This window comes from Spizellomyces punctatus (assembly GCF_000182565.1).
Source record: "Spizellomyces punctatus DAOM BR117 chromosome Unknown supercont1.11, whole genome shotgun sequence".
Classification (NCBI taxonomy): Eukaryota; Fungi; Chytridiomycota; class Chytridiomycetes; order Spizellomycetales; family Spizellomycetaceae; genus Spizellomyces; species Spizellomyces punctatus.
This window is the reverse complement of record NW_015971547.1, coordinates 91,024-113,286: the sequence shown is the minus strand read 5'-3', so window position 1 is coordinate 113,286 and position 22,263 is coordinate 91,024. Positions and strand designations below refer to the sequence as shown.

Below are 22,263 nucleotides of genomic sequence, written 5' to 3'. Positions count from 1 at the left end.
CCTTCTCAAATGAGGGAAAGCAAGATCAAACGGATAGCTGTCCAAATATCTATTTTACTGACGTCTGGACGTGTTCATGAACGATGAACGGAACGGCCACTGCCAGCGTCAGCGTCAGTACGCGCGACTTGCTGACCTTTATGATTTCGTAAGGCGGAACACGGTCTTGGAGACGCGCAAACAGAACCCCTTCTACCGCCAAAAGGCATACCAGAAAAGACCCTCGTGAAGGAGGAAAAACTGTTACTGGGACTTTCATGACGAGAGTCAGTGCGTTTGTCTCCATTTGTCAGTTTCCTCGATTCCCGTGTCCTTGAGACTTCCCCACGATCGGCCCCATGGAAATCCAGTGCCTGTCTGGCTCCCACTCATACCATGCACAAGATGTGCAAGTCAATACTCCAGCCTTTGATGAAAAGGACGTCTGTGGGACCTCGGACTCTGTCATCACGCTAGAAGACTCAGAACATCGTCAATCAGCCCAGACTCTAGTGGGAATGAAAACCGCCAATGGTCGTAATGTACGACAGATATTTTCCGATCGCAAGAAGATTGCACAGATGAAATACTTTCAAAAAGTTTGCAAAAAGCGGTTGGATGTCTTTGTGGGTACTGGGATCAAACCTGTGCATCATAAAATGCCATCTCCAGCCATGCGACTTCCTGACGAGATTCTGGATGATATATTTCGTTATACCAGTCATCGACCGGCAGACTTGGCAAGCTGTAGCCTGGTTTGTGCGCGATGGCATCGTATCGTTTCATTGCACCTATGGGAATCATTAGATCCATCTTCGCATTGGTCAATGAAAAGGTTGGGAAGCGTGTTTGATTCGGCGTCCAGAAGGCAACAGAGGAACACGAGAGGTAAAAAGCAGAGTGAAGTACATGCACCTACCTCCAATCTCCCACTCGTGCGAGCAATTAAATTGGGCGCTGTCGGTCTGCTCCCGGACGAACCTCCATTGAAGTTTGGTGGCTCCGGTGGGATGGCAAATGGACTGGCTCGTTGGTGTCTCCGTCGCCGTTGGGTCCGCGTCATTTCGCTAGCTGGCGAAGCGTTACCTAATTTGAAGCGATTAGACTTGTCTTATTCGGCTGGTTGGCTACGAGACGATGCAATATTCAAGATTGTCAAGAGTTGCGGGAAAACACTCGAAGAACTGTCGCTTGCGAATGGGTATCTGGTCACGGACGATGGCATTGGCGCTCTAGCACGCGGATGTAAAAAGTTGAGGAAGTTGGATGTGTCTCATTGTCTTTTAGTTGGAGATAAGGGTGTCGCAGTCCTTGCTGAGGAGGGGAACAGAAGATTGAGAGAATTGATCATGACCGCATGTAACATTGGCGATCTGGGTGTGTTATTTCTGGGAGTTTTCTGCACCGAACTGAGAACATTGGATCTCGAAGACTGGTAAGCTAGAGACTCTTATCACAAGTTTGGTATCTTGCGGTTGAATTCCTTGCTTCTAGTTTTATGCTGACTCAAAAGTCACTGACGGTCATCATCGCAAAGTGTGTTCAACTTGAGCATATCAAACTTCCTTGCTTTGTCTATCCCCGTTTTGGCCCGGCGGCTGATCAAAACAGTCCACATCCTGTGCTTGAATCACTGCTAAAACGTCCACCATGCTCAAATTTCAAGACACTCGGATTGTCAATGTGCAGTGGAGAAGAAATAGATACACATCTACCGCGCATTCTAGCTAGATTTCCAACAATCGAAACGCTGGAGATATCGGGCTCGCCTACTGTTTCGAGTATTGTGGCACCAGCTCTATCACATATCACCCGATTGGTTTTAGCGTCAACGGGTCAGGTTGATGATGAGTTTGCAGCAGCTGTTGCAGAACATTGTCATGAACTGGTCCATTTGGATTTATCACACTGTCGAGTGACAGCAGTCGGAGCGGCTCCGCTATTTGTCAAATGCCCGAAACTTCGCTTCCTCTGCCTGGCATACAATCGCGGACTTCGCCTATTCCATTTGTACAGCTTGCTCAAACACAAGCGATTGGCTTGCTCGGCACTTGACCCAGAACAGAAGCGACATCTTGCGTTCTGTCTCGACGTTCGCCCGCGGCTGCTGAAGATTGAAGACATACCGTGTCCCGAAGCTAGCAGATGTCCCATGAACTTGGTCGCTGCCCCTGCACTTCGCACGCTCGGCTTGTGTCAAATCGGTGCAATAACAGACGATTGCGTGCGTATCTTACATAAGATTGCACCGAACGTGGTAGACGTGGATCTATCTCATTGTCCAGCCTTGGTCGATCCTAGAGTCATTTATGGGTTTGTAAAGAAGGCACGATCGTTAAAGAGACTGAATCTGTCCTGCTGTGACCGGTTGCTTGGAACTGCCGGTGCTGTCAGAAGGAACGGGCGGATTGTTGCAAAGGTGGTGAAGATTGGACAAGAAGAGGGTTTGAGGAAATGGTCGGATGAACCACCAAAACGATGTGGTAAGATCCTCCTCACTCACCTGGCGCTCAGAAGTTGTTCTAATATCTTGCTTCAATTGATCTAAGGGTATCACCACCCTCCAATTGCCAAGCTGGATAGGCATCGTTTCTGTCTTATTGAATCCAAAATGACAGCGTTTCGTGCAGCCCAGGTCCCGTCTTTGGACTGGTACTACGAATGGACAAAGCTAACTTGCCTCCCGGAATGATATGCCTTCCAACAGAATGGGAACCTTCCGAGTGCATATGCCTTACACATAGTATTATAGCGTGTGGAGAGAATGGTTCATCCCCTCTCCTAACCTTCTCGAGTTCATAAAAATGGTGTCTGTATATAGTGGTAACATGTGGTTGTGTCGTTTGTCTGAATACCAAAGTAAGGGCAGTCGCAAAAGTAGGATAAAATCAGCTATTTATTGGCAAACCAAACGAGTTATACAGAAAGGGCAGGAAACGACTATCTCAGGCTATGCCCCTTGGGCACTAATATGTATCTTGGCGACTAAACTTTGATCGTTCCCTCTACAGCAGCATATTGTCCCGTCCTTTGGGGAAGAGCAGGAAGCTCCTTCATGTCTTCTTTCTTCACAATACCCGAGGTTACAACCGCGGGCTTGCCGTCAGGACCAGGTGCCGTGCCAGGCACATAGGTCTCAGCGAACTGAAGTCCGGTCGCGGGATCTTTTGCGACCTCGGTGACAACCGTCTTTGGCACCTCACCGTTCTTCTGTTCTGTAGACTGAATCGTTGACGTTTCCGCGGTGGGGTAGGTGTGAGACACTTCAGATTTGAAGGACGCTCCAGTCAAAGTCTTTTGAACTTCGGTTTTTTTGGTCGTGACCGACGCTGGACTGGTTTGCACTTCTGTTGTCGTGATGTTTGATTCTTTGACGGCTCCAGAAGGAATCTCCACAGAGGGTGAAACAGTTGCTGACACGGCTACGTTCCCCTCCGAATCTTTCCAGTCACGAATGGCGAAGCGGACTTCTTTTCCTGTTGATTTGGCCTTCTTTTTTCCACCGCTTTTAGGCTTGTACGGCTGTGCAGCAACGGCGGCGGCCTGTGCCTCCAGATCGTCTTGCATATAGATTGGACGGGTGAGTTCACGAGGCTGAACGCCGAGCCATTTGTCGTTGACCACGCGGAATACAGGCTTGGGGTGTGGTTCAAAGTTCATCGCAGGATCGTCCTTTGACCTCCAGCTGTTAATATCAGCAGGCACTTTTTGGAAACGACTCATTTTCCAAAGACTCCAAGGATCGCGCTCCGCGATGGAGAGTGTTGTGAGAGGGGCAGCCTTTTGAGACCGCTGTTGAACAGAGTTAACCTGCTTCTTCTTCTTGGCTTTTACCTGTCAAAATGAAAGGATGTATTTGTATTAGAAGTCGGCTACCCCTCCAAATTCTTTCTCCACTCAAAATTCACCTTGGGAAGACTCGTTTTCTCGTTTGCCTCCTGCTGTTCCAACCATTCTCGTTGATACTTGTCGGTCATCAGAGCCGCGACGGGGGTTGACGGTCTGAAAGAAATCAATTGTGTTTAGAATCTCACTCAGCCAATGACATTTTCAAAGATGCAAACCTGGTGGGCTTTCCATATGTAAACCACTGATCGTGGTCACTAGGTAAGGGAGCCTTCCTGTACAAAGCGTTCCCGCCGTTCATAGTCTTGAGACCGCCTAGATGATGCTCCTCCGTGCCGACATGGACCGGATGAAGCTTCCGATAGGTCCGAATGGCTTTGGGGTTGATTATACCTTGCTTGGCGCTGTTGCGATTCATCGCAATGTAGTCCAGAGCTGGCGCTGAGTCTTTGGAAAGGGCACGAACATGCCAGTGCTGAAGAACTTTGTGAAGAAAATTAGAAGCTGTTCCGAGGCTTACCCGTAATGGACATACCTGTAGCAGTGGACTCATTGGGGTCTCTCTCAACTCTTTTGCCATACACATGGTTCAGGCCCGGCAGACTGTATACAGATGGACGGGTTTTGCCGACATAATCCTTGACTAAAAGGACATTTGTAGTTGCACGACCGGAAGCAGTATATGCCAATGGAGTGACGGTAGGAATGTTTCCGGCGTTGGCAGACATTACCGGTCCCTCCAAATTTGGAGCCATCGTGGCGACCACTTTACACAGACACGAATTGACAACCGATTTGATTTCAACAATAAGGTGAGAGTCGTCGTCTGAGTAGTCGTCTGAGTAAGACGATGCCGCGGGATAAATGGCACGTATTATGGGGGAATTTAGGGGGATTTCTTGCACCAGACTCCGACTCTCATTTCCCGATCAATTGCAGGGTTACCAAGTCGGAGAATATTTATCAACCATCCTCAGCTGCCTTGCGATGATTTCCTTTGAACATTACTCCGTTGCAAATGTAAAACCACTACCAGGCCCCGGTGGTCTACCAACTTCCTAATCAAAAATGAAATGTTTCTATCCTCGTCATCTTCGATAGCTGGCGAACTGCCCAATCAAGACTTTTAAATAAACTCTAAAGTCCTCGAATTCTGCAAAAAGGTTGTCATCCGACGTAGTTATCGTCCTGGCCCTTTCGGGTGACGGACAGTGACGAGGGAATGAATGGCGTTGGGGATGATGATTTTGCTCATATGGAATGTGCTTCACTCCACTCATCCTGCCATTAATCCTTTTCTCCGAGATTGGTGAATCACTTTTGCCCAGATATGACAATGGGAGTATGATAAATAATGAGACGGGTCAGCTTGAGTAAGTTATTATGCATATATTCCTTTTGTCCGCTTTATCGCGGGCTTGTGTGTAGCTGCGGTGGCTGCAGCAATACTGGTTTCAGTTGTTGCCCATCCGTCATTCAGCCCAAAAGGGAAAACTGAACTTGGTTTCGGATTCTGAGAAGGCAATGGAGATGGGATCAATGGGATCAATATCCTATCGGCCATCCAAGAATCTGACAACCTCAAGTAGAAGACTATGATATGAATGAACGTTTCGCCATATGAAAAGGTTTGGCTGATGGAAAACGAAGATGGGATGATGAAAGATATTTGCATATTCTGCCAAAAGGTTTCTCAGTTTCAAAGCTACTTTATCAACTAGTCAGATTGTAATTGTGGAAAATTGACGAATTGTAATGTAGGTCCAAGGCCCGTGGGCGGACTGAACGCGACCGGGCGGACTGAACGGGACCCTTGAGGTCTTGCTACCATTGATCGATATGCTTTTCGAGGTGAAGGATGCAAAGCAACTACTTGCGAGCTATGAAGCACGTTCGGTCACTGTATAGTATATCTTTTTACTTAAGTTACACTCTCTGCTGATACCAAACAACCAATGATGGATGATGACCGTTTGGTCAAGTGCATGGCGAATTTGAATCCCGAATGCTATAAAAGTCCTTTAGACCCAATCATGCATAATTGTTGATGAACACATTATTGATATTATTCCAGTTTGATTACTGTAAATAGGATATCCTACATTGCGTCCATCGCCTTCTGGAATAACGCTGGTGGGCGGAATAACACGCCATTGTTTGCTTACTCAGCTGCATGCGCCTCACCGGTGCCTCGCACACGTGTCGATGGAACTCGCTCGCGCTTCGTTTTGGGGCCACACTTTGGCGATACGGCTTGGTTTTGGGCTCGGGGGGAAGCACCGCAGCAGGAAAGGAATAAAAAGGTCGTCGTTGTTCAAAAGGCCATCTTTTGCATTCCTCGGCCAACTCTCCAACGATTGCCTTTTTGTTTTTTTTCGCTCCAATTACCCCCTCCAACTCCAACGTTAAGCCTTTTTCCAACAAATGGCAACTTCTCTCTCATATTTGGACGTACTCTCCGACCCACGCTTTCATGTTCCCTTTGGCTGCGGCGCGCTTGCGCTGAGCGCAGCCTTCTTTACTCTACCCTCTCTATTCCCAACTCTTTTCGCCACCGAAAAACAGCGTGCATGGATAGTTACAGGCCTCACCGCTCTTGTCATGACCTCTAGCTCGCTCCCTTTCCATTACTCCTTCTTCACCGGTTCTAACTCCCTTGCGGATGTATCTCTCATGGATTCCGCCTTTGCGATTGGACTGTGTGGATTCTTTGCATCTTACTGCGTAACTGACCTACTCCTGGGCACCCTGTTCTATCGGAGTGAGGTCCACCCCTTGTCGGGATACGTTCATCACTCGTTGTATGCGTGGATGGTAACCTCTCTGGTTACCTACCACGTTCCTGGAGGATTTTGCACGCTCTCTATCCTGGAACTTCCTACCCTTGTTATGGCCATTGGAAGGATCAACAAAGCCTGGCGTAGCGATGCGCTCTTTGGTGCGACATTCTTTACAACGAGGATCTGTTTGCACATCTATTTTGTTTATGAGATTTGGAGGGCGTGGCCTGACCGACAATTCTACTGGTTTTTACTGGGTGTCCTACCAATGCATTTGCTTTGGTTCAAAGGATGGGTCCAGCAGCAAATCAGGATGAGGAAGGAGAAATTGCGAAAGATGGTTCCCAGTACTACTACCGCTTGCCATCCTATACAATCTATCAAACCTGAAGCACAAGTTTCGGCTGAAGTTACATCTCGCGAGGATGACAAATACGTTACTGAAGAGACGTGGGGATCTCGATCTACTCGTCACCTTCCCCGGCCATTTGTCACTCATCGTCTGCGCGCCGGGTCATCCATACTTGAACATGATCTTGATCGCATCACTGATCCAATACCTGTGGCCCCTGTTCTCGTCGGTTAATTATGGGCTTAGATTTTAACAAGATATTAAGTGACAATTTCGTACATCAAGTTAGAAATGAAGTGATTGGATATGGGTTTCTTAGGTTGAACTTTTCAAATACCTCTTGTTTTTGGATATTATTTATGTTCTTCTGTCCTTTTGTTTGACACCGTTGACTGCATTTAACGAAATATCAATACATGTTGTGGATGTATTTGTAATATATCTTTACCCAGCAGTGAATATTTTGTTCAAACAGGAGTTGCTCTTATTCAAGTGCAGACAACGAGCTGCATAGGTTTAAACCATTTTCAGAGAACCCAAAACAAAAAACTAGACTCTTTCATCGAATGCATTCCACATGCCCTTCCTCGTAGGACAGCCTCACATGTCTATCAGACCCAAAGCAACCTATTGCGCAGCCCCTGTTCCTTCCACCTTTGCTTCATGAATCAAGCTTGATTCCTTGGGTGGATTGGCATCCTTCTTCAAATTCGGCGGCACAGAATGTGGAATCCGTTCTGGTGAAGGATGCTGCGATCCTACTTCATCGGATGAAGATTTTCCAGCTTTGGAAAGGGCGTAATCACCAGAATCAAAATACTTGCGATCTCCGCCCTAATACGAATGTTGTGTGTTGTCAATTTTCTTAACGCACGGATGGGACAACCGCAACTAGCTTCTCACCTTCAATCTTTGACTTAGTACTTGCTTTTTCGCTGGAGGGAGACGACCATACTTTTCGAAAAATGCCTTATCTTCTGGACTGAGTTTCTGGAAAGTCCAACGAAGAGCTATATTAAATGGGTGTTCTACGATCAAATTCAAACTTGATCCCCGCTCTCTCAATTCTGACTTTCAATTTCTCCCTACATTCATGCGGCAGAGATAACACGCCAGAATAAAATAAAGGGCTATCGGAAGCGTGTATCCACTATCGGCCTTGGGCCACTACACGCCGTCCGCCATCTCAATAAACACAGAGAGAAACGAAACGCACCGAAACATCAACTTCCTGTTTGGGAGGGGCCATTACGAGCGTGGTATTTGAAAGATCAGGCAGCAAGTCGATGGCCTCTAACTTAGCAATCGTGGCAGACCAGGAAAGCGTCGACCAAGGCAGTCGTCAACCAAGATGAACGCGCCTCTTAACTTGTTGTCTCAAGGAGCTCTCACCTCTTGTTGGGGAACTACGTAACCGCAGCAAGATAGAAAGGGTAGAAAGGATGCGTCGCTATGAATGAATCTCGTCAAAAGGGCAGAAGCCCAACAATGTTGTATAGAGTTTTGCAGCAAACGACAAGGATCCTTCCTCCTGCAAACGGATTTCATAATGGCCTGGACGGCTGCAGGGTGGTTTGAACCACATCACATTAATTATATTGTGCATCCAGAGGCGACAAAATAGAAATAAGCTTCCGATCTATGTACATTGCATTTATAAGGATCAAGCGGGATTATACGCCGATTACGACAGATGCTTCGATTCCTTGAGCTTGGCAACTTTATCTACTTCCTGAACACCAGTTTGCCTTTGTGTATGCAGCTTTCCATCCGCGTCCGTATATCGAGAAGCAGGGGCGACAATTTCTCCCAAGGTGAAGTTTTTCCGCTTGCTAATCTTTTGGCAAGAGTCGATCCGTACCCAATCGCCCACCACACATCGTTCATGCTCGTCGTGTGCTAGAAATGTTTTGTGGAATGTGATAGGCTGTGCATACCAAGATTAGACAGGGTACGGTATCAGAACGAAAAGAGTCCACGCAGAAACCTTTTGAACGACAGGGTGTATGCGTGGTCTTGCTACACGGACTTTGATCGTCTTCTGCATAGCGGTTCCTATTACTTCTCCGTAGAACATTTGACGTGGTGGGCGAACCACATCTAGCAGGAAAGCGGTAGGTCGCAGTGCCATTTGTACGGGTGGCAATGGAGGCGCAGGAAGGGTTAAAATAATCGGGTATGACTGACTACAAGGTTCTGTAAACTTCATACCCGAAATGGGATCAGTGAGAATTGGGTTCAAAAGTTTCAAATATCTCAAACTAAGACCCTGTCGTGCTCCCTTCGCTCTCAGCAGTTGAAGATTTTTTCCAACATTGATAATTCGGAAGTCTAACATATGCGAAAAAGCATCCTCGACGCAAGGGAGCAGGAAGGGTAGAGGAAAATCGACATCTTACCCAAAACTAAATACTGCAATTGTCGGTAAATGCAGGTTTTGGTGACCCCGCAGCAATGGTTAGGAGACTATGGAGAGTGCGATGTGGTAATCTGATAGAATAAGGCAGAAAGTTCAGTAAACGCTCAGAAACCCAGTTAAGAGTCGACAGGGAATCCGAAGTCCCAGTCTCAGCAAAAACGTTGTCGACATTAAATATATCCGTAGTCTAACATATATGAAAAACAAACATCCCAGACGGGTCCACTGTAAAAGCTACTTGCCAGTTGGGCTTACCTGTTACAGGATCGATCTATTAGTTGACGGTGAATGAAGATTCGTTCGAGTCCTTTTCACTATGTGGATGTGGCAGTTGCCATGGGCAACACTGCTACAGCGAGGAACGCGGTGGACGCGAAGCCACACTGACAACGAACGACCTCGACCTTACGCTTCCTCCCATTCCATCCACACAAACAACATGCCTTACCGTCCACCATCTCTCACCAACGCTACCGACTACATCTACCCAAATTACTGGAACTGGGACAGACGTCTCGCGTGGAAATATCCCGACCCGAACTGGAACGTTCGCCGACCGTTCTCATGGACCGCGAAGCTAAAACATGTGCTGATATTCCTGGCCGTGATTCTCGTACTCGATTTTTTCATCAAACAGCTTGTAGCGTATGATGAATGGCGTGGGACGCGCTCCCGTCCTTCCGCGACTTTGGTTGGAGTATACGGATAAGTTCCTCAGCGTACGTCGTTTCCGGCAGAAGTACCGAAGACGATCGGCGGAGCGTAGTCTTTCCGATATCCACAGCTTGTAACGTTCCGGATCTTCGAGTTTGGTGGACGGTTCAAATGGTTGAGTGCGCGGTCAAGGATCTGTATAAATAATGGAGTCGGTAGGCTGTCAAGTTAGGGAACGCGGCAACAAGCCTGCAGGTCATCGGACCATCCCACTTGAAACTTCCAGATGTGCATCCCCAATGACACATGGTACTGTATATATGAATAACCCTCAAATTGAATATACAAAAATCAAATGCGATACCCTAAAACTATACTTTACGGGTCCTGAATCTATACCACCAACCGTCCCACCTTTGCAATTGCCCGCCCTCTAACATGTATTGTATGAATCCACTCTGTTACACCTTCTCCTCGTCCGGCACCCCAAGCTCTGGCGCCTTCAAACCATTCTCTCACAGGACCCAGGATATCTGCGTGAGCCTGTCCAATCTTGTTCATGATGGTTTCTACGTCCTCGTTGGTGACCAGAAAACGGAAAAATGCCAAACCAAGGACCACTAAAGACCAGCCAGGAATGCAACTGTTAGACGAGAGTTCGCATCAGAAAACTAAATCCCTCAAACATACCAAATAAAACTGGTATCCAAAAAGTCCACAAACTCCTTCCATGCCGTCCGCCTTCCATCATATAGATCATTTCCTTCTTGCGTTCCAATGCAGCTTGGTACCGTGCACACCGCGTCTCATGTGTACCCGAATATGAAATGCAGTTGCATGGAATATCCGTCGCATATTCATTTGTCAGCAGCGCAAGATGGTCGAGACTATCCGACCTTGAAGGGTATGGAGACGGAACAGAAGGCGAATGTTGTTGAATGTAGAAACGAGAAATGCCCCGCTGGTGTGGTTCCAAGGTGTTGATGCCTTGCGGGTATGGAACGGGAGGAGTATAAGGCGGAAGCGGAGTATCGCCCGGGGGAATACAGGAAGTGTCTGTCGGAGAAAGATGGGTATTCACCGCAGGCAGCCGATCAGAAAGATCGTCAATTTGATTCTTGCCATGTGATCCTTTGTCCTCTGCCTTCTTCTGAAGTGCAGGCGTGGGGAGAGACACCGGCAGTGCAAGGAAGGTTGGCAGTTGGGCCAAGGGATTATACCAAGACGATGGTGACTTTTCTTCCGTCTTGTTCCAGAGGTTACTTGCGGGATTCTCTAGACTTTCGACTTTCTGAGAAATCGCAGTCTTGCTTTCCGGATGGGCAGCTAGATTGTAAAGCAATTCCTTCACTGATAGGCGCGCTGCTTTGCTCTCGTCCACCAGATGGGCGTCACCAGCCTTCTCAGGGTTTGCTGATGCCAATGTGGGGTCTGCTTGGAGAGGTTCTGCTAATGTCATTGCGGTATGCGCTCCATCCTTTTCAGATATTGCAGATCCATCGTCCTCTTGCGCATTCCAATGTTCATTCGCAGTCTCGTCCTTGCCGCTTGTCACAGACACTTCTTCTCTGATACCAGCAGAAAATCTTTGAAGCGTCCCTGTGCCTCCTCTGCCTCCTCTTCCTCTCTTCCCTCGCCGTGGCCTCTCTGCAAAACGGCCTACAGGACGCGCCTGTGACCCTTTCCCAGCGGACCCTATCTCATTTGAAGTGGGAACCAGCCACACATCATCAGTTGCGTCTGGCTTTAAATCAGCGTCGTCCGTTGGGATATGCTCGGGCACTTCCTTTACGATCATGTCGCATTCAGAGTGAAGCTCCACCACGGGATCCACAACGACGTCGCTCTCATCCACGGGTTGCTCGCTCTCTTCCTCTTCGCCCGAGAAAATCCCCTCATCAGAATCCCAATCGTACACATTCTGATACACTGCAAGCAATTTCACCACCTGTGACATAACAATCGTTAATCAGAGCCTCAAATCTAAACAATCGATGTCATCATATACCTCTCGGTGCCCTCTCGAGGCCGCCAAGTGAACTGGAAGATGTCCTTGCTTAATAGGGACATGGCGTCTTGCACCAGCTAAAATTCCACGCCAGGCCATTAGTATGATATTTCCAACACCCCCCTCTAAAACCCCTAAATAACACCAACCTTCCAGCAATTCCTTAACAACACTCCACATGCCTGTCCATGCCGCAAAGTGGATGGGCGCAAATCCTGATTGATCGCTAGCTTCTATGTCGCAAACCTCGTTTGCAATAAGCCACTTGGCCAAGGAGCCCATTCCAGAAAGAATTGCAAGATGGAGCAAATTATGTCCAGTCGACGTGCATGTATCGTCAAGCAAATTCTGGTCATCTGAAGCATTGCACAGCGCTTGGAGAAGCAGGCACTCCAGCTCGGGACGAGAGACGCGTGGACTGACCCCAAAGGACTGCTTCAAAACGCTGACTGCTAAAGACCGACGCGTTTGAGCTGAAGACGTAGCACCGCTAGTGGGTTCCTTGTTTCCGCTGTTTGGATCTGCTACAATTCGCATAGCAATCTATATCGCCACTTGGTGAATCTCTACACAACTGGTTGAGTCCAACATCAATGAAACCATACCTGTCTAGCATCTTCCAATTTCCCTGTCATCCTTAACCCCAACACCTGCAAAGCAAGCTCCATCAAAGCTCGGTCGGCATCTTTAAAGAAACGTTCATTAGTGGACATGCGCGACAGACGTGGAGATCAAGAGCTCGTAGGCTTACCATCCTTATAAGTGAATATGGCGGCGTTATTATCGCTTTCGGAAGACAAGTTCACTGGATGCTCTTTGAAAGTGACAGGTACAGGGCCCGGGACGGGGGCTGGGGGAAGGATACATACAAGCGTTGTCGCGCCCCAGAAGTGAGTTTGAACCGCCGGAATGCCCCCGAACATGACCGTTAATCCGTCTTAATTTTGTATAATATGTATTTAGATTTCAATGTGACGCTGTGTAGCTCTGTATTCTCTTACCATAGAAATCACTTCCAAGCACAGTCACCTCCAGGCCACCATGTAACGGCCCTTCTGCGGGAACAATCCTGCTGACAGAAGGAATTTGGGATGTCACGGCAGATGTATTCGCGGCTTCGGCTTTAGCGTCTTCCACTGGATCCTGAAGCCCAGTCTGCACCATGAAATCTTCAAAAACGGCCAAATCTGCAGCTCTTGAGATATTATCCAAATCCATAACCATATCCGCTCCAAACTCCCCGTTCAAGTCCAAACCGTTGCATGCTTGGTGTTCTCGAGTTTCATCATTGGCAAGTAAATCATCCATCTTTGGAAAAGCTACAGCCTGAGGAGGGGATATCGGACTAGCGGGCTGTGCGACGCTGTGAGGCCTCGGGTTTGCTGGGAAAATATTATGCCCATGATTCATGAATTGCTCCCCTAGTCCAATGTTTGATTCACCAAAGGATAGGATGGAGTCGCCCAACATCATGCTCATGGCATCTGGTACCTGCTCATTGGATTGTGATGAGAGGACGGACGATCTGCGGAACGGGGGAGAGGAACCGCTTGGGGGGGACATGGGTTCATCGGTTCGGGGGCGCTTTCGACTGTTTGCCTTCGCCTTAGAGGACTTGTGATCGTCGGTAATCATGATCGGGGGGGACATTCCGGTAGCAACGATCTGCCCAGTGCAGTCCCTAATGACGAAATACACACTAAAGAGGTGCGAGTTCGGTCAATTAAGACAACGATAAGACACCTGTGTGCGGGAACTTCCTTACCAGAAACCGAGCTTCTCCCCGTGGTGGCGACAATAGCATGTGATGCGAGTGGGTAAGATTGTGTCGCCGCTGCTGAAATCCACCATATGGCTACAGTTAAACAGCAAAACCTTCTTCTGCTCCAGGGACAGGCTTTCGTCATCCAACAGTTCCTCACCACTGGGGCCCAGACGTGGCGCCTCCCACTTGACTGCTCGCTTCGAATTCGCTTCCTTCTTCCTTGTCCTTTTCCGCTCTCGCTGGATACACCCAAGGCAAGTGGTAACTGTTTTCGCTACGTCCGAAGCACAAACAACAACAGCTTCGAGATTGAGAACAGCCTTCTCCGACATGGCAGCCATATGATCATAGTCGCTCATCTTGTTGCGCCGAAGCTTTTCGCGAGGTACCAGATATTCTGGGAGACGCAGATGAGACCACAACGGCACTTTGTCACCTTTGTCCGTGACTAGCTGCAGGCATATCTTTATCTGGGTCTCCACTCGCGACTTTGCATGTTGCTGTGGGACACCTAATACTCGAACCTGGAGTCCTTTGGAAGTGAAGTTGTGCATCTCATCGAGCCTCGCTTTTCCAGCGGCGACGACAGAGTTAGCTTCCCCAAGTGATGCATCTGCACCGTTGAACGGCTGCCAATTTCCCATCAAGTCAAAGGTAGAAGCAAATTGCGTCGGCGGATAGTACAGTGGGGTTCTTTGCAGTAGCGGCGGAGGTGGCGTGGGTGTTGGAGTGGCTAGAGGATTGAGGTGCCCCTGATTTTGCACAGATAAGGCAGGGAACCCTAGGTTGTGAAAAGAGGAATTGTTCTGTGTGATACTCAGTGGCTGTGATATGCATGGTTGAGAGGTACCACCCAGCGGGGGAGATGGTGGTAGGATTGACTGTCTGGACAAAGATGCGCGTTTCGTAGCTGCATGGGAATCGGTACCGGTGTCAGTTGTGTGCTTCGATTCGCCTTCAAGCTGTTCGCAATCAAAACTCGGAGGTGACGAGCGCTCAATTTCGGCGGAGTGACGGCTGGAGTAGGCGGAGTCCGACTCCGAGGGGGCCGGAGAGGCCCTCTCTTCCCCACGAAGAGAACGGGTATCGACAGAGGGCGCCACGGCGAAGGTGTCCAATGAGTGAGTGTTGCGGTGGAAGTTGAGGAAAAGTGCTGAGCAACGCGAAGCTCAAGACTGCCACGCTTCGCTGCAGAGTTTCGAGAAGTCTATAGACCGCGCCAAATGTCCAATTTGTTTGCGGAAACTCGGTGTGGTGCGTAAGCCAAAATGCAAACCGAAATGCAGAACGAAGATGCTGCTGTTTGGGCTAGGCAAATCCGCCACGATCTCTTAGTCAGTTGGCAGTGGCGGGACGGCCGGCCCATTCCCATTTTTTTGGGGCAAGCGCTCCCGCACCCACATTGGATCCACATTCGAGGGAGCCTAGTGCCCGCGTCAATCTGGAACGAACCAACCATCTGAATGAGTCAGGGCGGTGGTGGCAGTAATGACAGATTTCTATCGGTAATATGTGTAATGCACAGTTGCGCTAGAGGAAACATAATATTCACAATGAATGAAGATACATCGCACCAGTCGGCATCAATCATTGTCCAGGTGAAGTATCAAGCGCTTGATTGACCGGGTTGCCAATCTTTTGGCCGCACTGGATCAAAGTAAGGATGTGCCATTGCCTCCTGTGGCGTGAGCCGTTCTTGATGGTCATATCGTAGTAATTTGTCTAGAAAGTCGATCGCCTCGTCTGAAATATAGCGTTCGTTGTCTGTGTTTACAAACTTTCGCCAAGGCTTGCGCGGATACCTATCAGCAGCAAAATGTCAACGACGTCGTTCCAAATGTAGCCTGTGCAGCATGCCAAAGGCGACCTAACGCACCTCCCCAAAATTTCGTCAAATCTCTGATCCAGTTCAATGCGATACTTCTCCAGATATGCAAACAGCTCATCGGTCCCTAGGACTTTTGCTATCTTGACAAGCTGATCGTAATTATCATGACCATGAAAGAAAGGTTCTTTGCGGAATATCTGGCGGGTTCACGTAATGTAAGTAACGGAATTTGGCAGGGATACATGGTACTACTTACCATACTCGCAAACATGCACCCCAAGCTCCACATATCCAGAGAGTAATCGTATTCCTGAAAGTCAACCAACAGCTCCGGACCCTTAAAATATCTTGATGCCACGCGCACGTTGTATTCTGTGCCGGGATGATAAAATTCCGCTAATCCCCAGTCTATAAGTCGAAGCGTCTTTTTCTCGTGGTCAATCATCACATTATGAGGTTTAACGTCGCGATGCATGATTCCTCGAGAGTGACAGAACTCTAACGCCTTTAGCAGTTCAAATATGTAATAGCGGACTTCGTAGTCGGACAGCTTTGGATACAGGACTTTAAACTCTACATTGTTGATATTTTCGAAAATTAGAGCTGGTGTTTTTGATTGAGGTTCTCTCACGACATCCAGGAGACGAATGACGTTCGGTCCTCCCGCCAAGTTTTGCAAGATCTTGATTTCTCGCTTAATTTTTCGTTTCTTTACGGGCTTCAATACCTTGATGCAGCATTTCTCGTTCGTGGCAATGTTGACCCCCTCGAACACTTCAGAGTACTTTCCCCGCCCGACCTTCCTTACTATCTCATAATTATCCTGTCCACTATCGACTGAGGTCAAATTCGCGATCTAGGCCAACGACGTGAACAAGTCTCAAAGCTACAGACCTCCACTGTATCTGAAAGTTATCATAATCCCAGTACTCTCTAGGCCGTTCAGCGCATGCATTGGCGTGAACTCTAGCGATGCTCGTCGTCATCGTAGCAGACGTTCCACCCATCCACGGCACAAAGGTATCGCTGCCACTTCTGTATCGCAAATTGCTCCAGCTGAGCACCGAATACCATGCAAAGAATGTGGTCTACGGTACTCTGATGCTAAAGCTGACGCTCGAAAACTCTGCAATTGCACAGATGGCTTCAACCGTCGCCGTACTGAGCTGTTCATTTACCTCCATTTGGATATGACGACGTCAGGTGTCAGTGGCACAGCAGCAGCTGCCGGAGACGACGACGGGGGGAACTTTTGCAGCTTTTCACACCCGTCATCTAACGCCACCTTTACTGCGACCAGAGCACATTTCCTGTTTCCTAAAGCAAGGACCATCTGCCATCTGTGCTCTAATAGCTGTGACGCAGACCTCTGCAATAGCAATATAGCACACCTGAAGCACAATCCGAACAATGTCGACTGATGTCCTCGTCCCGGACGTGGATTATGGGGATGGGGAGCACACTAGCAGCGAGGCGTTGAAAAAAAAGTGGCTGACATTGGATCCAGAGGACCCTCGACTGCAAGCCGTCAACGAGGAGCAGGAATTCACGTAAGTTAGCCTAAGACGAAATGGACGATACAAATCTTCTATGAACATTGGTGATTCGATAATAATTCTGTTTTCACTACTCACACTGTCCGAAATGTCAATATTAATAGGCCATTTCTACTGGACTACATGCGCGATAAGTGGCATGTTACAGACCAAGGATTTGATTATAATGTGGTGGCCGTGTTCGGGTCTCAGAGTACAGGAAAAAGTAAGTCATGTTTCGAGATGAGCCCCAAGATAATAGCGTATGCTGATACTTTAAGGTTCTGCTTAGGTACCCTCTTGAACCGGCTTTTTGGAACTAATTTTGATGTAATGAATGAGACCGCTCGTCAGCAAACAACAAAAGGTGCAGACATTGGATTAGTCATGGTTCATTGAAGCCAGTCAATTGACGCTGTTTCGCAGGTATTTGGGTGAGCAAGGCTGCTGATCGCAGTTTACTTGTCCTTGATGTGGAAGGAACGGACGGTCGGGAGCGCGGAGAAGATCAGGTAAGCCTGTGATATGGGCATCCTTTGTAAGGTAAGCTTCTTTACTCACGGAATCTTCTTGGTATTTCAAGGATTTTGAGCGGAAAAGTGCTTTATTCTCACTCGCAATTGCTGAAGTGCTGATTATCAATATGTGGGAGCATCAAGTTGGACTATATAACGGGGCCAATATGGGCCTCCTAAAGACCGTGTTTGAGGTGAACTTGCAACTCTTCCAACAAAAGGGGTAGGTGTAGTTGAGCATGGGCGGCGGCTATGCTTGCCCATACTTACCGACTTATCTGCTGTGACTCGACAGATCGCCCAAGACGTGTCTGTTTTTTGTTATCCGTGATTTCACTGGGGCAACTCCAATGGAAAACTTGCAAGCTACGTTGATGAAAGACTTGGAAAAAATATGGGCGGGCCTGGTTAAGGTTGGTACATACTTACTGTTGTGTTAGCGTGGGAGCCAGCACTGAGTGCCACCCCATAGCCTGCCGGGAAAGAAAGCTCTTCGATTGGCGACTTCTTCGAGTTCAACTTCGCTGGGCTACCGCATAAAATTTATGCGCGGGAAAGCTTTGAGGCGGAGGCACAGAAGCTAAAGAATCGGTAAAGTAGCATTCGTCGTAATCCAAGACTTTATATCTTTCTGACGCCATCCATGACATCAGGTTTTACGATAAACAGGATCCGGCGTTCACATTTAAACCGGTGTTTCATAAGCACATTCCTGCTGATGGATTCCCCAAATTTGCTGAATCAATCTGGGAGAAGATTGTGTCCAATCGCGACCTCGATCTACCAACACAGCAGCAACTATTAGCTCAATATCGATGCGACGAAATTATGCGGGTGGTTTACGAGGGTTTCAACGATAATATCAAAGGTTATCGCAGCCAATTGGAAGCGGGGAAAGTTCTGGAAGAAATGGGAAGGGAAACGGAACAGTATTATCGCAAAGCCCTTGAAGCATTTGACAAGGACGGTAGTCGCTACAACAAAGAGGTGTATGAGAAGAAGCGGGCTGAATTCGTAGACAAAATGGCGACCGCTTTGCACGTGTACTATGTTCAGCAACTGCGTAATCTTCATAAGCGGGCGCTTAACCTCTTCAATGAGAAACTGACGGAAAGCTTGAAAGCCGATGATAGCGACTTTGCGCGGAAGTTAAATGATGCCAGAGAGCAAGCGGAGGCTTATTATCGATCTGTGGAAGAGGGAACGAGATTGAAAGATGCGAACTGGTCCAGTGACGAGTACTTCTTCCAATTCAAGACGGAAATTGATGAGATTGCAGCGCGGAAGAGAACAGAGGCGATGGAAAGAATAGTTAAAAGTCTTGAGAGATTTATCGCCGGAAATTTGACCGAGCCAATCGAGGTGTTACTGAACGATGGTCCTATCGACGTATGGACGCGTATCATCGATGCTTTCAATGACACGATTGTAGAAGCGGAAGAAAAATTGCGCAAGCGCCTTTCAGGGTTCAATTCGAGTGAACAGGAGGTCGCAGCTTCTGTTCAAGATATGAAGATGGAAGCCTGGGGTATCTTGCAGAAGACGATTCATGATGAGTTTGCTGATGTCAAGGTCATTGAAAGACTTAGACATAAGTTTGAGGGGAAATTCCGATACGATGAAGCTGGTTTACCGCGTGTGTGGAAGCCTGGAGATGATATCGACGGACAGTTCAGTAAAGCGAGGGATGAAGCCGACAATCTGTCAGTCCTCTACTCCAAAATTGATGTTCCTCTATCGAAATTGGATTCAGCCATCACAGAGGATGAGGTATGAAAAACATTTACCTCGGAATGTCTTTACTCGTGAAACAGATTGTTCACATGCCTTCTATAACTAGCGGTTTGATCCTCATTCGATGGTCGTACTGTCTCCCGCGAAGCTTCAAACCCTGCGCGACAGGTTCAAGCGTGAAGCTGATCTGCTCTTTGTAGAGGCGAAGCGCTCCATCGTTGTCACCACGGCAAAGATCCCGATGTGGTTTGTAGTCATGACGGCTGTCTTGGGATGGAACGAATTCGTTGCAGTATTGTCGAACCCACTATATTTCTTGATGCTAATCATATTAGCGGCTGGTACGTCGTAGGCAGATCTTATCAGCGTTATCTTGCCGCTAATAACTACCTTTTTGATGCCGATAGTCGCGTATGCTACTTGGTACACCGGTATGGCAAAACCTGCCTTTAATGTTGCCAGAGCAACCGTTCGGGAGGCAGCAAAGGAAGCCGGAAAGAGGTTGAAAGAGAAAGGAGTTGATGTCGACGGATTCATGGACGGGAGTCTGATTCGAAATGGTACAACTCTCGCCGCCACTGCGACCAGCGAAGGTGTAAAGCGGTTGCAGCGGGAGCTTGCCAGATCATCGTCAAGTCCGGCCGCATATGGAAATCGATGGCCGACGGAGAATGACGGCGATGCCGTTGAAATGGTCCCTGCTGCCGGCCGAAGCGCTGAAAGTGTCAGCGGACGGAGAAGGACGACGAGGGAAAATGACTGTGCGAATGAGTGAAAAACACATCTTTGACATGTATCCGGGCTAGACTGTAGATTTGGATGAGCTGGCTTTGCTTATTATTAGATGGGCCGGGCAGGTCCTTTATTGTGCGAAACCTTTGAGTTATGCGAAATTCAGATATTGAAGATTGCATCGATTGTATTCATTGTTCCTTATATATCATATTCTGTTCTGCACTTTTGTTCACATGAATTGAATATGTACAAAGTGGTCTTCTACATAATGTCTATCTGCAACGATGTAGACTTTGCAACCAGTCTTCGTAAACCCTTGTATCAAGTTGCTTCATGTACTCAAACGCCGCGTCTCTCCCTTGTTTGCGAATCTCCATATATGTGTCTCTATCCCACAGCAATTTGTGAAGTGTAAGGACCCACGGCTCTGGGTCATTCATAGGTATCTTCCACTGCCCGAATTTCTCAATTAGATCCGGGTCAGTCTCCTTCTCACCAGTTAGTGGGGTAACGGGAATCACCCAAGGTGTATTGAGATGCGCCTGTTGATACAAGGTGAGCGTGAAACTTCCTTCCAAGCTGACATGCACAAAACAGACCTCTGGTAATCCCCCTGCATCGGACGAGATGACGGGAATCCCTCTCAGCAGTGCTTCCACGACTACAAGTCCAAATGCTTCATAGCATATCGATGGGACAATGAGGACCTTTGTCCGGCACCAAAGTTTCTCCATGTCCTTGACAGATTCCTCAACTCTATAATTGGCGTTTGTTCCTTTTAATGTCTATAGCTACGATGTAGGGTATGAAGATTCGTATCTTACAAGACATTCGGCAATTCTTCAAACTTCGTTATGACGTGTTCTGTCATAGACCACGATTTGGTCACCAAAAACTCTACATCCGGCATTGATTGGGCTACAGCATGGACGATATGAAAGCCTTTTGCGGCTCCGGGATTGATAGCGCAGACGTACTTTTTGTCCCAGTTATCTATCAGAGGAGGTTTGGGCTACTGCTTCCAGCAAGGTGTACAATAGGATACAATGACGTACCATAAAAGGGCAACTTTTCGGGCTCATCGGAAAATATCCATGGATGGTTGGGTAGTACTTTGGCGTTGTCTAGCTGCCCGAACTCAAGGAAGTACTGCTTGAGCGCTTTACTTACAGTCCAAAGACCCTCAACTTCCCGTAATCGGGCAAGTTGGGCGTCTCCCGGACCATCAACGGAAAAGGGACCAAATGGGAGGTTGTTGCAGTCATGGGCAATAAATACTCGTATGCAAGGATGCTTTAATTTGTCGTCCATCGCAATTTTCAAAGAGCTCGGTTCGTTCATCAGCAAATGTGTTGGCCGGAATGCGGCAATTTCCTCATGAACGAATGAAAGTCTGGCGTCTAGCTCGGGCACATCTACTTTGTTCTGTCGTTCTGTTAGTTTAATCGATAGGTGATCTCAATATATCACACACGATCGCCGATTTCAGGCTTACCTCTAACCAAGCGACATGTTGTGCCTTCACTTGCGGATTTTCCATCGCATTCGCATATTGTTCTACCTCAAGTCCCACGACTTCAATCCCTTTATAAGAAAACCGAAAAACTTCCACTTCATAACTTCCAAAATGTCTCCGCCCGTCTGTCGTGTGGTTGGATATCAAGGCCAGGTCATCCTTATGCGGGAGGGCGAGCATCTTAACCTCGTGCCCTGCTGCAGCCATAGCTCGGCAGAAGGCCATATTTGCCCTGAACCCCCCAGAAGAGGCAAAAAGTCCATGTGCCGATTGAATGAGAAATATTCTCAAGGGAGCATTGCCGTCTGCCGCTGATGTCTTCGCTAGCAAGATGCAATGCTGGCGTTAATCCATCGCTCTTACCGCGGACAATAAAGAGCACTACAAACCTGAGCCCATTTTCTATGAATAATCTTCGTATGCAAGTGTGATCTTGAACATGTTCATTCGCAATGAGCGACAAGGCCGAAGACGCTGCCATGCCATGACGTCAGGATGTGCTTACGTGATACCCTCCGACAAAGTTGGAGCATAGCAAACGAGAGCGAAGGTATGATTCTGGCGCACGCATATACGCCTGGAATTGGCTTTGAAAAT

At 47.9% G+C, this 22,263-nt stretch overlaps 9 protein-coding genes across 10 annotated transcripts; 3 read left to right on the top strand and 6 right to left on the bottom strand.

Annotated features, from left to right (window-relative positions):
- The first annotated feature begins 30 nt into the window (after nt 1-30).
- On the top strand, nt 31-2,892 carry SPPG_06088 (uncharacterized protein). Its single transcript, XM_016754294.1, has 3 exons — nt 31-1,414; nt 1,474-2,462; nt 2,529-2,892. Exons 1-3 carry the CDS (start codon nt 339-341, stop codon nt 2,669-2,671), a joined length of 2,208 nt encoding a protein of 735 aa, XP_016606421.1. The 5' UTR covers nt 31-338; the 3' UTR covers nt 2,672-2,892.
- SPPG_06087 (uncharacterized protein) lies at nt 2,858-4,682 on the bottom strand. The gene is made up of 4 exons (XM_016754293.1): nt 4,361-4,682; nt 4,044-4,308; nt 3,888-3,981; nt 2,858-3,813 (listed from the first exon to the last, which is right to left on the bottom strand). Exons 1-4 carry the CDS (start codon nt 4,578-4,580, stop codon nt 2,965-2,967), a joined length of 1,428 nt encoding a protein of 475 aa, XP_016606420.1. The 5' UTR covers nt 4,581-4,682; the 3' UTR covers nt 2,858-2,964.
- A 1,381-nt stretch (nt 4,683-6,063) lies between these two features.
- SPPG_06086 (uncharacterized protein) lies at nt 6,064-7,411 on the top strand. The gene has a single exon (XM_016754292.1). The coding sequence runs from the start codon at nt 6,250-6,252 to the stop codon at nt 7,189-7,191; it is 942 nt and encodes a 313-aa protein (XP_016606419.1). The 5' UTR covers nt 6,064-6,249; the 3' UTR covers nt 7,192-7,411.
- Nucleotides 7,351-8,471, bottom strand: SPPG_06085. 2 transcript variants are annotated; one of them, XM_016754291.1, is made up of 4 exons: nt 8,350-8,471; nt 8,174-8,254; nt 7,861-7,947; nt 7,351-7,791 (listed from the first exon to the last, which is right to left on the bottom strand). In XM_016754291.1, exons 2-4 carry the CDS (start codon nt 8,204-8,206, stop codon nt 7,585-7,587), a joined length of 327 nt encoding a protein of 108 aa, XP_016606418.1. In that variant the 5' UTR covers nt 8,207-8,254; nt 8,350-8,471; the 3' UTR covers nt 7,351-7,584. The 2 variants fall into 2 exon arrangements, with proteins under 2 accessions (XP_016606418.1, XP_016606417.1); XM_016754290.1 differs by having other exon boundaries at nt 8,174-8,250.
- A 38-nt stretch (nt 8,472-8,509) lies between these two features.
- SPPG_06084 (mitochondrial 37S ribosomal protein MRPS17) lies at nt 8,510-9,707 on the bottom strand. Its single transcript, XM_016754289.1, has 4 exons — nt 9,632-9,707; nt 9,357-9,447; nt 8,945-9,160; nt 8,510-8,884 (listed from the first exon to the last, which is right to left on the bottom strand). The coding sequence occupies exons 3-4, from the start codon at nt 9,086-9,088 to the stop codon at nt 8,642-8,644; spliced, it is 387 nt and encodes a 128-aa protein (XP_016606416.1). The 5' UTR covers nt 9,089-9,160; nt 9,357-9,447; nt 9,632-9,707; the 3' UTR covers nt 8,510-8,641.
- Nucleotides 9,708-10,324: 617 nt separating this feature from the next.
- SPPG_06083 (uncharacterized protein) lies at nt 10,325-15,134 on the bottom strand. The gene is made up of 8 exons (XM_016754288.1): nt 13,804-15,134; nt 13,040-13,737; nt 12,790-12,975; nt 12,644-12,723; nt 12,188-12,581; nt 12,039-12,115; nt 10,721-11,978; nt 10,325-10,650 (listed from the first exon to the last, which is right to left on the bottom strand). The coding sequence occupies exons 1-8, from the start codon at nt 14,445-14,447 to the stop codon at nt 10,424-10,426; spliced, it is 3,564 nt and encodes a 1,187-aa protein (XP_016606415.1). The 5' UTR covers nt 14,448-15,134; the 3' UTR covers nt 10,325-10,423.
- Nucleotides 15,135-15,283: 149 nt separating this feature from the next.
- SPPG_06082 (CMGC/CK2 protein kinase) lies at nt 15,284-16,774 on the bottom strand. Its single transcript, XM_016754287.1, has 4 exons — nt 16,526-16,774; nt 15,888-16,461; nt 15,680-15,828; nt 15,284-15,605 (listed from the first exon to the last, which is right to left on the bottom strand). The coding sequence occupies exons 1-4, from the start codon at nt 16,636-16,638 to the stop codon at nt 15,410-15,412; spliced, it is 1,032 nt and encodes a 343-aa protein (XP_016606414.1). The 5' UTR covers nt 16,639-16,774; the 3' UTR covers nt 15,284-15,409.
- A 111-nt stretch (nt 16,775-16,885) lies between these two features.
- SPPG_06081 (dynamin-like GTPase SEY1) lies at nt 16,886-20,454 on the top strand. The gene is made up of 10 exons (XM_016754286.1): nt 16,886-17,181; nt 17,292-17,392; nt 17,459-17,533; nt 17,593-17,678; nt 17,750-17,904; nt 17,977-18,094; nt 18,154-18,272; nt 18,335-19,451; nt 19,522-19,756; nt 19,823-20,454. The coding sequence occupies exons 1-10, from the start codon at nt 17,042-17,044 to the stop codon at nt 20,188-20,190; spliced, it is 2,514 nt and encodes an 837-aa protein (XP_016606413.1). The 5' UTR covers nt 16,886-17,041; the 3' UTR covers nt 20,191-20,454.
- On the bottom strand, nt 20,327-22,109 carry SPPG_06080 (glycosyl transferase). Its single transcript, XM_016754285.1, has 6 exons — nt 22,056-22,109; nt 21,646-21,989; nt 21,206-21,575; nt 20,975-21,143; nt 20,750-20,906; nt 20,327-20,692 (listed from the first exon to the last, which is right to left on the bottom strand). The coding sequence occupies exons 1-6, from the start codon at nt 22,063-22,065 to the stop codon at nt 20,423-20,425; spliced, it is 1,320 nt and encodes a 439-aa protein (XP_016606412.1). The 5' UTR covers nt 22,066-22,109; the 3' UTR covers nt 20,327-20,422.
- Between the last annotated feature and the right edge of the window lie 154 nt (nt 22,110-22,263).